The sequence below is a fragment of the Gorilla gorilla genome, chromosome 13 (assembly GCF_029281585.2).
Source record: "Gorilla gorilla gorilla isolate KB3781 chromosome 13, NHGRI_mGorGor1-v2.1_pri, whole genome shotgun sequence".
Lineage (NCBI taxonomy): Eukaryota > Metazoa > Chordata > Mammalia > Primates > Hominidae > Gorilla > Gorilla gorilla.
In genome coordinates, this window is record NC_073237.2 from 14414408 (window position 1) to 14426681 (window position 12274).

A 12274-nucleotide genomic window follows, 5' to 3' on the forward strand; every position below is an offset into this window, starting at 1 on the left:
TTCTCCACTTGTTTCTCAGGGCCTAGCTCAGAGGCCACATACCTTTTGAAATGTTCTCTTTTCTATCAAAATCAGAATTGCCCCTCCTTTTAAAAAGTAACCACATTTATTCAACTATTCATTGATTAGTTTAACAATGATTGGGTCAGAGTCCCTGCCCTGCATATGCTTAGAATTTTGTAAGAAAGAGAAGACTTTAAAAATTACCTTCGTTGTAAGGCAGCAGTAACAGCTATAGTGGAGCATAAGGGAATCCTTTATTGAAGAAATAAATGAGTTTTGAGTGAGAAGAGCATGCACAGAGTGGAATCTGAAGGGAGGGTAGGCTGGCTGAGAAAGCTGCTGCTGGTCTCCGCTGTGGAGTTCTTCCCTCTTCCTGTTGTCTCACCTTGAAACCACCCTACCCTGGCTTGTAACAAACGCAACAGCCTCTCCTACCATACAAAACACAGATCTTCCAAGTTTTAATCACAAGCCTGGGAAGGAAACTCTCCAGCTGCAGAAAGAAAGGGCCACTCCCTCAAAGCAGGGCCTGGCCCCTGGGGGCTGCTGTGAAGGCAGCTGCTGGCGTGAGCAGGAGCAGCTCTCGGACCCTCTTCCTGTCTCTTGCTGGATTCTTTCTTCCTCCTGCCAATTCACTGTTGGGGGTTAACCAAGCCTCACTCTTTTCTTTCACGTCTGCATTTATGGCCTCTCAAAGCCCGTTCACTCACACGCCAAGTCCAGGGTTTCTCAGGCTTGAAGCTACTTGTGAATCACCTGGGGATCTTGTTAAAGTGCAGATTCTGACTTACTGGGTCTGGGGTGGGGCCTAAGAGTCTGCATTTCTAACAAGCTCCCAGTGCTGCTGGTCTGAGAACAGCACTTTGAGCAGGAAGATTACCACTTATGCTTGACAACTCCCAATCTAAGTGTTGAACTTTGAACTTGGGACAAGGCACAGAAACCAAAAAGGAATGAAAATAGCTAAAATTCACTGGGTGTTTGTTATATACCAGGTTCTGTGCTAAACTCTTTTTATAGACAATTGCTTTTAGTCTGCACAAAACTCCTAATGGAGATAGAGACATTGTTCTTATTTTGCAGATGAAAACACCTGTGGTCTCTAAGTGGGCAGGGCTCTCCTAGCTCTGTGGAGGAAGGTGGTGCACGCAAGCTGTACACCACCCAGGGCAGGGCTCTGGCAGGACATGGGAGGGCTCCCTAATTATATGGGGAGATTCCAGTCTCCCCTGTGCCTCAGGAAAGGTCCTACCTGCCCTGGAGATGTGGGAGGAAATCCAGAGCATAGAATAAGAGCTGACCCCTTGCCCACCTGTCAGACATGCACCAAATTTAAAAAATGCCTCTCTTTCAAGCTTCTCAACACTTCACAATATTTTGACACGGGAAGGAAAAAAAATGGAAATGCTTTGGAACATTCCTCTTCCTTGAATTCTTGTTCTCAGACCATGTGACTGAATAGAAGTTTACTCACAGGATTCCAGTTTAACATATGCAGTTACTGTAGCAATTGAGGTTTCCTTAGTAACAGTTGCAAAAATAATCCAGTCCCAATTAATAATACATTTTAAACCTCATTCTACTCCATGCTGAACAACCCAGTTTTTTTGGCCAAGTACCAGATAATTCAGGTGGTGTCATTTGCACTGATATAGATATCATTTGCATGCGGTGAATTGGGTTGGAAAAGAATGAAAAGGGAGCCGGTTGTTTCAAGTATTATAGGAATCCAATCTGAAAAGTCGACTGGCAAGTGAACGCAAATCTAACTTCCAGAGCTTGGGAGCTTAATGGTAAACCCTGTCCTGGATTCCTAGTGTGCCCTAGAGGACTTTCTGCATTTGAAGAAGGGAGAAGGCAGAAGATTGGACTTGCTAACAAAAAAGATGAACCCGGGAGGGTGGGGCCGTGGCACACAGGATTTCTCTCTAAGTGGTGCCTGGTGTGTTCTTGATGGCGTGAGAAGGTCTGTGGGTTTGTGAATTCAACAAGTCTTCCTGGAGAGAATGTCTGATTCACCGCCGGGAGATGCTCCGCAGTGTTGCTCAGTCATGGCATTGGGAATTGGACTTTGCCACACCTTGGCTTGCTAAATCCTTCCATCCATTCAGAACATTTGTCTGTGTGTTACAGGGAGACCAAGTGGCAGTCTGTGGCTTTCACAAGTTTTGGTTCTGTGATGCATGGGACTCAATCAACCCTTGATGCTGCCAAACCAAGCTTAAGCCAGCTGGCAGACCAGGGTCATGACCAGTGGGCTGGGTCCTGGGTCTGGATGCAGTTCCTGGGGTTGAGCTGGACTAAAGAGACAAGAGTCTGACCAGCAGAGTGCTGGAGCCTGGCCAGGCATCCCTGCCCTGCCCCTGCCCCTGCCCTCCACACAAGCTCGGTTGGAGGAGGCCTAGGTTGCTGTCCCTAGGTGGAATCTGCACCTTGCCCCTGCTTTCTTTCTCAGCTGGGAAGTGGTTTGGTCCCTGTGGCGGAAAAACTAAGTGTGAAGAGAGTGGTGGAGGTGGAACAATGCTTGTGCTATTAGTTCCCTAAGAGGAACTTAGAATTGTTTTTTTTTTTTTTTCATTTTTAGTAGCATCAGAGGCATGGGTGGGGGAATGCAGAGCCAAGGTTAATGATGATAGGGTGGGTGAGATCTCAAATCACCTTCCTAAGATGGATTTCATTAGACCTTGGCTTCTTGCCACTGGCAAGGTGAACATCGTCATTAATTAGCTGCTGGGGAGGCGCTCCACAGGCTGCCCTCTTGTCTGTTTTTGGAGCGGGACAGTGAGGAGAAGGGAGGATTGCAGTTGGCTTTGCCTTGTCCCGTGGTTTACTGTCTTCTCAGCCTTCTCTCTCACTCCCCTAGAGGAAGCCGCCTCTCCCCGCCCCCGCAGCATCCTCTAATTCCCTGTTGCCGTGTTTCTCCAATGTGCTCTCATTCGCTCACCCACTCATTCACCTATTTCAGCAAACACTGATCAAATGCTTTCCTGGCCCAGGTGTTGTGCTAGGCTCTGGGGGTGCAGCGATAAGAATGTCTGCTAGGCCTTCCGCCCCATGAGGGCTGGGGCTCTGGCTTACTCTTCAGGGCATCCCCAGCACTTAGCATCCTGTGGGAAACTGAGTGGGCACTCTGTAAATACTGGTTGATTGAGTGGAAAGAGCTTGATCCCTGCCCTGGGGGAGCTCACCATCTAGGATATGGGAGAGAGATGTGAGGACACACAGCCCAAAGATATATAGAGGGTGCTGAGGAAGGGTATGGAGCCCAGGGGGATGGGAATGAGGGATAAGTGGAGAGAAGGGTGAGGGTGGGAGGTGGCAGAAGGAGACTGGCAGAGAGGACAGCAAGGGCAAAGGCCAGCACTCAGGGAAACTGCACCAGGGGCGTGCGCCTGTGGAGGGTGCCTGAGGGTGAGTCGTGAGAGATGAGTCAGGACACTTGGGTGAAGGCCAGATCCTGAAGGGACTTTGTGCTGTGAAAGGGAATTGTTTCTCTCTAGCCCGTAAGTAGTTCAGAGCCATTAAACTTTTCAAGCAGAGACCTGATATAGCTAGATTTGTACTTCAGCAGGATCACCCTCAGAGGCCCTGTGATGGTGGGCTGTGCAAGCAGTGGATAGGGGAGAGATGGTGAAGGCCTAAGCCAGGCACATGGCAAGGAGGAGACAGGGAAGGGTATTTAGCGGTGGCCTGGGCTCCGTGCTGCCTTCCTCACACTGAAGGCAGTCGGTGTTAAATCCCCCAGGAACTGCGCTGGAGGAAAACTGACTCAGAACCTCAAGGTGGATGGGCCACGTTTCTGGGAGTCTGTGGTGATTCCTGTGTTCCCCTTTCCTTTGCAGTGACAAAGCTGCAGGTGAGCAAATCGAAGAGGACCCTCACCCTGGTGGAAAACAAGCCCATTCAGCTGAACTGCTCAGTCAAGTCTCAGACCAGCCAGAACTCCCACTTTGCGGTGCTCTGGTACGTCCACAAGCCCTCAGATGCCAACGGCAAGCTTATCCTGAAGACTACCCACAACTCCGCCTTCGAATACGGTACTTACGCGGAGGAGGAGGGCCTGAGAGCCAGGCTCCAGTTTGAGAGGCATGTGTCGGGGGGCCTGTTCAGCCTCACCGTCCAGAGAGCCGAGGTCAGCGACAGCGGCAGCTACTACTGCCACTTGGAGAAGTGGCTGCTGAGCCCCAACTACGCCTGGTACAAGCTGGCAGAGGAGGTTTCTGGGCGCACAGAAGTCACTGTGAAACAGCCAGGTAAGGCCGCAGGGCAGGGCTGTCCTGGGTCAGTGGGTTTAGTGCAGAGACTGCCTGGGGGTGGGTGGGGCTCTGTGGGGCTGGTGTGGAGAGACTGTCTGCAAGGTGCATGCTGAGTGTGGGTGCAGGTACACAGACCATCACCCTAGCACACTGCAATCCCATCCATTTTACCTGCAGTGGGTCCTGATGCTGACGGCAGACTCATGGAAGCATCCTTGACCCTGCTTCTGTGGATAGCATCTTCACCAAGGAGCAGGGCAGCTGTGGTTAGCAAAATGTGGCAAGGCAGGGTTCATGGCAGCTCCTGAATCTTCTTCTGGATTTGCAGTTTGCACCCTGAATCTTGGGCTGACACCAGCTCCACACCCAGAGTTCCTACCTAGAAGGCATTTTCTGGTCTTATGCATCTGCATCCCCCTTCTTCCTTAGCTCCCAGCCCAGCCCAGACAAGCCTTTCCTGCCTCCAAACTGAATCATTCCTCTTCTGGCCCTTCCTCGACCCCATGGTGTAGCCCTTATTCCTCTCCCTCACAGGTGGCACTCAACCTCTGCCAGAATGCTTCCAGGGAGGGAGAGCTACTCACTCTGCAAGCCTCAGTTCCACTTTTGGGCAGCTCTGATTGTTGAAAAGTTCACTTTCCTGTAATTTCCCTTTTGAGATCTGCCCATGGAAAAAACAAAGAGAAGTCTGCGTCATTTCCTTTCAAATACATGAAATGTATGCCCCTTCTCTGTTAAAAATCTCTAGTTCTTTCAACTTCTCACATAGTGTAGCCTTAAGTGCCTCTCCATCCCTTATTCTCACATCCCTACAATTCGTTGTTGTCTCTGCCTGTCCTTCCTGATGGGCCATGGAGGGTGCTGTGTTGCCACTCTTAGCCTTGCTAAGAGTGACAATTCTGGCAGGCTGCAGACCATTTGTGGACCTTGATCTGAGGGCTTAGAGGCTTCGACCTGCCAGCCCTGTGGGGGCACCCACCCTATCTCATCTCATTGAACGGGGCAGAGCAGGTGAGGGCATGATGGACGGATGGGCCTCATCCCCCTGCTTCCGTTGCCTGGGGTCCTCGGTCAGCCTGTCTGCTCAGACCCCTGAAACTGGGGGTTGAGGAAGGACCCTCCTGGATCACGTGACTCTGTTCAGTCCAGGTGACTAGGGTCCTTGGATTAACAGCTCCTAGAGCCCAGCCTATAGCCCTGAAAGTTGGGGAGAGGGCCTGTTAGGAGAAGCATCCCCTGCCTTGGGGTTGTAGAGGTGATCTAGGCTCCTCAGACCTTGTGGGGCCTCAGATGCTTACATCTCCAGCTCCTCCTGGCATGGGCATCTGGCTGCAGCCCAGCTCTGTGGCCCCATCTCCCAGGGAACCTTTGGTCTAATCTGCCTCCCGCTGAAACCCAGCCTCATTCAGCCCCACCGAGGCTTTCAGAGTTCAGGTCTCTCATTCAGGGTTTGAGACCCCACCGGGCTCAGAGAGACCTGCAGCCTGCAGCGATCCCAGATCACACAGCCCCAGGGATGGGACCAGGAGCCAGCCCACATCCCACCTGCAGCAGTTCCTGTGCCTTTAAAGCCTCCCCTCCCCCTGCCCCGCCCCCAGTCCACTGGGGGAGGGAAGGAGGAGCTGGGTCACAGCAGGGAATCTTAGCTTGGTTTTAGTGTGCTGCTGGACGACCAGACCGGGCGTCGAGTGAGCCCAGAAGTGAGAGCAGTTGGTTGCGCCCCAGTGCTGTGTGACCCAGAGGCGCCACTCACCCTCTCTGAGCTGGTGGACATCATAGGTGGGGAAGCTCAGGTCAGGGCACTCCCATGAGTGTCTGGAGTCCTGAGTCCCATTCTCAGCTCTGCCATATGCTTGCTGCACTCTAGAGGAGTTCCTCTTCCTCTCCGAGCCTCGGTTTGTGTACCCGTGCCGTGGGAGTGAGTTGCACTTTGGGGTGAAGGGGGCAAGACTTGTGTGGGCGCATCCTGCAGAGGGATCCCACAGAAGGGGAGAGCCCTGGGTTCTTTATCCGACTGGGTCTGGGCTGGGGGGGGGCTCTGTTTCTTGGCTGATGAGTTTACGTGAGTTTGAGTGAGGTATGCGGGTGGGTGAAGGAGGGCTGGGGGGAGTCACCTGACTTGTGCAAAGAAGCTCTTGAGAGAGCCGTGGCTTCTTGGAATTAAGAGGAAAGAGTGCAGCATGAACAAACAGGCCCTGGAGGATCTGGCAGCCCTGAGTGGGGGTGGGGGGTCAGCTCTGGAGTAGAGCCAGAGCTGTGATGGGGTTGGGGGGACCCTGTGTCCTTGGGCCATGCTTGCCTCGCTCCTGGGTTCTGTTTGTGCCTGTGGATTGGGGTGGGGCAGGGCCGGTTGTGCGAGGGGTCATTGCCCAACTCCAGGGAGCACCTGCCACCTCTCAGCTATATATATAGGGATATATATAGTTCTTTCTACAGGTTTCCAGCAGGTAGTGGTTATTAAATCTTACTGAAGGGGTGTTTTTTCTGATTCTCAACTCTGTGCCGCAAGGGTGGAAACTGTGAGAGACAGATTCCATCTCCACATCTGGGTAGTAAGAATCCAGTCCAGGGGTGTAGACGGTCCTGGGGAAGCAGCCAGAGATCTGTACATTCTGATATCCAGGGATAGCGACTCCAGGCTGGGGGCTGGCAGGGTAAGGGGTGGGTGTGTCCTGGGCTCAACCGCAGGTCTGCAGACTTCCTGGAGCCAGCTGACCTTGGTAAATCCCTTTTGTCTAAGCTTCAGTTTCCTGCCTGTGAATGGGGTTGGGGCTGTGCTCTGGTTTCACCTTTGTGGCTCTGGGGTTGTGGTGACAAAGCCATCAAGCTGGGTTGAAGGATTAACCAGGAAACCTCAGACTGGCTGCCGTGTCTACCTCTTCCTGGTACTGCTCTCTCTGCTGCATCCTGGGAAGCTGCTCTGCCCAGCCTAGATGAGGCTCAGTTGTGTGTGTGTGCACGTGCTTGCACGTGTGTTGGAAGTGGGTGGTATTGATACCAGAGTCAGTGTCTCCGGGTGAGTGAGGCTTGCACATTTCTGGGGACAGGGAACTCACTACCTTATGTGCCCAGGACAAGAGCTGTGGGGTCTGGAGAAGACTTCTAGGCCAGCCCCTGCAGTCTTTCCTCAGGTGACATGGCTTCCCTGGACCCACTTCCCCCTAGGTGCCCTCTCTGCATTCAGGGGGTAGAGGGCTGACTGGGACAGAATGTGACACACTCAGCATGTGAGGAAAAGCCTCCTTCATTCTGTAGGCCCTACCTCTATTAACATGTCCTTTGATAAAGTGACTCCCCTCCTGTCTCCCCTCTCTGGAATCCTCAGCTGCTGCCAGGCTTCAGCTGTGCCCTACTGAAGGCAGCTCTGTCTCCCTACTTTCCCCAGCCCAGGGTTTTCCTTTTGGGGTCAGCTGCAGGGATCTGGGCCATCCTTTACTCACTCAGATTTTCTTCCTGCCCACCTGCTGCTGTGAATCCTGTATGTCATATACATGTGTGTGTGTATATATATATATATAATTATTATATTTATGTAATTTATATAATATATTATAATATATAAATATATATAGTATTATATATAAAATTATACTTTAAGTTCTAGGGTACATGTGCACAACGTACAGGTTTGTTACATATGTATACATGTGCCATGTTGGTGTGCTGCACCCATTAACTTGTCATTTACATTAGGTATATCTCCTAATGCTATCCCTCCCCCTTCCCCTCACCCCACGACAGGCCCCAGTGTGTGATGTTCCCCTTCCTGTGTCCAAGTGTTCTCATTGTTCAATTCCAACCTATGAGTGAGAACATGCATGTCTTATATGCTCTCAGGCAGAGAGGAAACTGCTGAGCTGGGCAGGGGACAGAGCCCTGTGGCTCTCCACTTCAGACCCCTCCCGGCTGACTGCCATGGAATGCAGCCACTCAGCAGGGCCAAATCCCGTGATGTTCCTGTTGGCTGTCTAGCCTTCAGGGACAGGTCATGGGGCCTTGGTTCCTGCCCTGTCATCTTCCCAGTCACCCTGATCTTCAGGGGGAGGAATAGCCTGAGAAAGGGCTTGGTCATAGCACCTCCATCCTAGGGCTATTGAGGATCTCACAGTTGTGTGTCTGGTGGGTTCTGTCCAGAGCCCGTTTGAGAGCAGTGGATGACAGGACAGGCGTATGTGACCCAGGCAGGAAGCAATATTGGGTCAGCCTTCATGTCCCCTTCTGTCAGGTTGGGGCAGCCTGGAAGGATGATTGTGGGGTAGGTGTTATGGGCACGAAATAGACCTCAGGTGGAGGCTGCAGGGGCTCTCCGGCACTGTAGACACAGCAGGCCAGGATCAGGGGAGAGAGCCATGACTCAGGGAGACTCTGGCCCATATCCCTGGCAGATGAGGGCCACAGGGGAATGGGCAGCACTGTCCAAAGTCCCCTGGGCTGGGTCCGCAGCTGTTCCTGGCTCAGACTTCTTGGTGGGCTGGTCAGAAACATGCAGTAACTTGGGGCAGTTACCAGGTGGCCAAGTCTGCACTGCTGGGCTCTGTGAGCTTGGGCCAGCTCAGGCCCTCTCTGGGCCCTGCCTTTCTGGGCTGTTCAGGTGGTTCCTCGGGCCTGGGGTGCTAATGTTTCTGGATGGGCAGCAGAACCAGTCTGCACTCAGGGCCCCAGGCCATGTTCCCGGAACACACTTTTAGCATTGACAGCAGCGTGTGGTGAGGCCCCTTAGTCTGGGTTCTGGTCTAGTGCCAGGGGCACCACTACTCCACCACCTCCAGAGCCATCTCTGGGACACTGGCTGTGAGTTCAGATGTTCTGAACAGGGACAGGGCGAGCCAGAGGGACCCAGCCTGGGGCTCACTGGAGGGGCTCGTGGGCAGACAGTGCCCTTTGGAGGGAACTGAGTCTGAAAGGAAGGAAACCCTTTCCCCGGCTCATAGCACCTGCCATCCAGGGCCCTGCCAGGGCTGCGTGAACTTTAGTCATGTGGTGACAGGCCAAGTCACCGTGCCAAGTCACTGTGTGCCTCCTTGCTGCTGTGACGTCAGCTTCCCCATCCTCCCAGCCAGGCTGGATCTCTGTGAGAGGCCTGCCTGTCCAGCACCCTGTGTGGATGCCTCCCACTGTCCACCAGGGCTGCTGGGCACCCCCTGGCTGGTCTCTTGGACTAGGTAAGCTCATGGGTCCTCTGGCCGCTCCTGCTCTTTCCCTGCCTCTGCTCCTCCTCGGAGGTGGCCACCCCCAGATCCCACTCCCAATTCGGAGGCCCCCTGAGGAGTGCTGCAGGGGGCCGCAGGCATGGCTCTGAGCCACTCTGGAGAGTGGGGGGGCCCAGCCAGTTCTGTGGCTGGGATTTTCCCAGGCAGACAAGTCTGTCTCTTCCTCCCCAGCGGGTGCAGCCCAGAACTGTCTTCTGAGGAAGAGGTGCTCTCCTGGGCCCCCACTGTCCCCAGGCCTCAGGTAAGCCCATCAGGGTCACAAGGAAGGGGTTCTGGGTTTGAGGCCAACCATAGCAGCTGACCTACTTTCTAGCCTCAGTTTCCCCTAGTGTGTGCAGCTCTCACACTGTTTGGGTGAGAACCAGGCCTCTGAGCTTGGACATTCTTTCAGTGAGTTTTGAGGGTGGAGGGATGGGAAATGGAAGCCCAGGACCTCAGCAGGGTGTCTTCCTCCGAGCCGGGGACATCTGCCTATGGGAGGCTGGGCCCACCCTCCCTTGCTGACCTGCCCTGGGAGGAAGGGACAGGGCCCAGCACTGCCTACTCCCCTCCCTGTTCTTCCCAGCAGTCTAAGCCTGGCTGGGTGCCCCCTGCTCCTCCAGGTGCCTACTTGGGCCTTTGGGTAGACAGATTAACAGACAGGGGAGGCTGGGTCATGGTTTGACCACCCCAGGACCCTGACCGGGGGCTCAGCTCATGACCCTGAGCCTGGGAGAGATGAGGCCATGCCCTCCAGGGCACTCAGCATGACCCGGCCCAGTGGACGGGACTGGGTAGCTTCCTTGGTGCAGGGGGCTGTCATGCTAGGACAGGGTCACTCACCAGGCCAGGCCCCTGCCCCATGACTTGTGGTGGAAATGTCCTTTTGTTTTTGTTTTTTGCTTTTGTTTTTTTGAGACGGAGTTTTCCTCTTGTTGCCCAGGCTGCAGTGCAGTGGTGCAATCTTGCCTCACTGCAACCTCCACCTCCCGGGTTCAAGCAATTCTCCTGCCTCAGCTCCTGAGTAGCTGGGATTACAGGCACCTGCCACCATGCCTGGCTAACTTTTTGTATTTTTAGTGGAGATGGGGGTTTCACCATGTTGTCCAGGCTGGTCTCCAACTCTTCACCTCAGGTGATCCACCTGCCTCTACCTCCCACAGTGCTGGGATTATAGGCATGAGCCACTGCACCCGGCCATGTGATGGGAATGTTCTGTGTCCATAATAGATGCTGCATATTGCTGGCCCAGCTCCTGAGGCTCTTTGGACCTCCAGGAATCGGTGTCTCTATCAGGGACCCTTAATCCTGACCCGGACTCCCGGCTGGGACCCAGGGTGTTGGAGTGGCAAGAGCGCTGTCAGGCCTGGTGAAGGGTGTGAGCTGTCCAACGGGGCAAGGAGGAGGCAGGGCCTGTTCTGTAGTTGGACAGACAGAGCCCTCTAGCAGCTTTCTGGAAGACTGAAGGGCAGGCGATGTTGGAGAGAGGGAGTGCAGGCAGCGGCTGTGAGGGAGTTCAGGTCAGAAACAGGTGGCACCTGGATTCACGCTGTGGTGGTCACGGTGGGGATGAGGGGCTGCTTTGGATTGTGCTGGGGATGTGGGGTGGTGTGCTGCTGCATGACTACTGCCAGGTCTCTCTGCTCTTGGTGTCTGCATCCAGGGCTGGGAGGGGGTCAAATGTATCACACTATCGGCCCCAGGCCCACCAAGCCTGGGGAGGTGGCCACACTTCCACGATGGCATCTGGATGTTCCCTGTGTGTGGGGAGGGCACAGGGACTCCATTCATAGACCACCTCTTGGACAGTGTGTCTGCCTCTGAGGTCAGACGCTCTGCACTGGGACAGGGTGGAGTGGAGGGAAACCCAGCTTGGGGCTCATTGGAGGGGCTTGCTGGCAGACACCTCCCTTTGTGGGAAACTGACTGTGGGAGAGGGGAACTCCAACCTCTGTCACCACATCCCTCTTCCCTGTTGTCACACCTGTCACCTGCTGCCATATCCATGAGACTTCCCAAGGGTCACTGCTGCCACTCACTGCACAGCCTGGAAGGGAGTCCACAGGGGACATAGAGTGAGCAAGAGACCTGTGCCACTCAGGCCTCCTGGGGGTGTCCCCAGTGCAGCCATGATGATAATCACAGCTACCATTCACCAAGTCCTGCCCACAGTCTAACCTACTCTATTCACAAAACTCCCAGCAGCAAGGCAAGTGAGGTGCTGCCGTCATCCAGGCTGGACAGTTCAGTGATTTGCCTGAGGCCCCACAGCAGGTGAGTGGCAAGTCCAGCGTCAGAGCAGGGCAGGCTGGCAGTGCCCCCTGAGCCCCCTTTGCCATGCTTACCACATGCACATCCTGGGCTTCTGCAGGAATGCCCTGTCCCCTACCTGCCCTGCCCCATGCAAAACCCTCTTTGAGCTGTGCCTGGGAGACGTGCTGAGAGAATTCATGGAAACAAATGTGTTACTGACAGCCTCTTTGCCTCCAGAGTTCAACTGGAGACAGAGAAACCAGCCAGAGGCAGAGGGAGGTAACACGGAGTCCCCCAGAAAGGTCTGGGCTGCGCGTGCTTCAGGTAACCTCCCTTGACCTTCAGGAGAACGAGAAGGCTGCCTGATCAGAGAGTCTCTGAAGAAGATCCTGTGGCTGCAGGCTTCAGCAGAGTGTGAGGGAGACCCCAGTTATTTCCTCAGGTGTTTCCACCAAATCCTCCTGTCTTTTGTGGCCAACACCCCAGGCAAGGCTTGGGGTCCCCGTCTGCTGCTGGACGGTAAGTCCTGTCCCCGTGGCAGTGAATCTGTGGGGTGTTCTGATTGTGGGCACT

The 12274-nt window shown here is 54.2% G+C and overlaps 1 protein-coding gene across 1 annotated transcript in view; it reads left to right on the forward strand.

The window, feature by feature from the left end:
• The window catches only part of LOC129524663 (immunoglobulin superfamily member 3-like), a 38603-nt gene extending 26484 nt beyond the window's left edge, over positions 1-12119 (forward strand). Inside the window, 4 exon segments of the mRNA XM_055350940.1 lie at positions 3846-4256; positions 9641-9710; positions 11651-11722; positions 12047-12119. Of these exon segments, the coding sequence (XP_055206915.1) occupies positions 3846-4256; positions 9641-9710; positions 11651-11722; positions 12047-12119 (626 nt within the window).
• Positions 12120-12274: the final 155 nt, after the last annotated feature.